General features: G+C 71.5%; 1 protein-coding gene across 1 annotated transcript in view; it reads right to left on the bottom strand.

The window, feature by feature from the left end:
* TMEM216 (transmembrane protein 216) overlaps positions 1 to 1,116 on the bottom strand; it is a 1,617-nt gene continuing 501 nt past the window's right edge. Inside the window, exons 2-4 of the mRNA XM_026055392.1 lie at positions 1,000 to 1,092; positions 581 to 782; positions 1 to 416 (exon numbers count right to left, since the gene is read on the bottom strand). Coding sequence (XP_025911177.1) covers positions 401 to 416; positions 581 to 782; positions 1,000 to 1,092 — 311 coding nt within the window. The 3' untranslated portion in view covers positions 1 to 400. The remainder of the gene's footprint in view (positions 417 to 580; positions 783 to 999; positions 1,093 to 1,116) is intronic.

Below are 1,116 nucleotides of genomic sequence, written 5' to 3'. Positions count from 1 at the left end.
AGTAAATTTTTTTGAGGATGCAGTAGAAAAAAATAATTCTCCGTATCTCAGACTGACCTGTGCATCACAAGCCGTGGGGTCCGGGTGCCGCCGCGTGGGGCTGGAGTGCCGGGCGGCAGCAGCGTGGGCGCTGCCCGGCGAGTTACCTGCACGTGCCGCAGGCGGAGCGGAGAGGAAGGCGCAGGGTGGAGGCTGCCCTGCCCCACGAGGCCGAGCCACGGGTGCCCACCAGCGCCAAGGTGGGCTCAGCCCAGCGCCCGGAGCGGAGCCAGCCCGGTGGCACGGTCCTGTTCCTCTCGCCGCAGCCAGCCCGGGGCAGGGCGCGTGCTGGGCGAAGGAGCCACCGGCGCAGCCGCAGGCTCCCTGCCGCCCCTCGTGCCGTCCCGTGTGGCGCCGCGCCTCAGTACGAATCCCTGCTGCAGAGAAGGGGAGACGGGGCTGCGGCGGCAGGCGGCGGCAGGCCCCCGGGCCAGGGTGGGGGCTGCGCCCCACGGCTCGCCCTGCCCGGTTCCCACCCGTGCCAGGGGGTTCTTTCCCTCCCTGCACCGCGCAGTGCGGCTTCCGGTGGCCGCCGCCGTACCTGGAGAAGGAGACCAGCGTGAGGATGCCGAGCAGCAGCTCTGCAGCGTAGAAGACCAGGAGGATGGCACTGAGGATGGCTTCCAGGCGCAGGGCGTAGGTCTGGAGCAGCAGGTAGTAGGCTGCCATCGTGGCCGCCGGGAGGGTCAGGGCCAGGCTGATGGAGAGCAGCACCTTCCGCTGGCACAGGTTGCCCTTCGACCCTGCGCAGCGCACCGTTACTGCGGCCCCCACCTCCGCCTCACGCAGCGCAAGGGGAGCGAGGTCCCCCCCAGCCGGGGCCGTGCTCACCTGCGGCCAGGACCCCGCCGTGGGGGGGGGGGACACACAGCAAACGGTGCTGCCGCAGCCCCAGCGCTTACCCGCCGGGGCGCTGAGCAAAGCCCGGCCACCGGCTCAGCCCCGGCCGCCGCGACTTACCGAAGAAGATGCGGGTGGCCTCAACGCCCAGGTAGAGGAAGAGCAGGAGCACGTCCAGCGCCAGGTTGGCGGAGGGGTAGGGCAGCAGCAGCACTGCGGGCACAGCCGCCGCCGCCC

This window comes from Apteryx rowi, unplaced genomic scaffold (genome assembly GCF_003343035.1).
Source record: "Apteryx rowi isolate R43461 unplaced genomic scaffold, aptRow1 scaffold_997, whole genome shotgun sequence".
In the NCBI taxonomy this organism is placed as follows: Eukaryota; Metazoa; Chordata; class Aves; order Apterygiformes; family Apterygidae; genus Apteryx; species Apteryx rowi.
The sequence above is the reverse complement of the archived record's forward strand: the minus strand, read 5'-3'. Positions and strand labels throughout refer to the sequence as shown.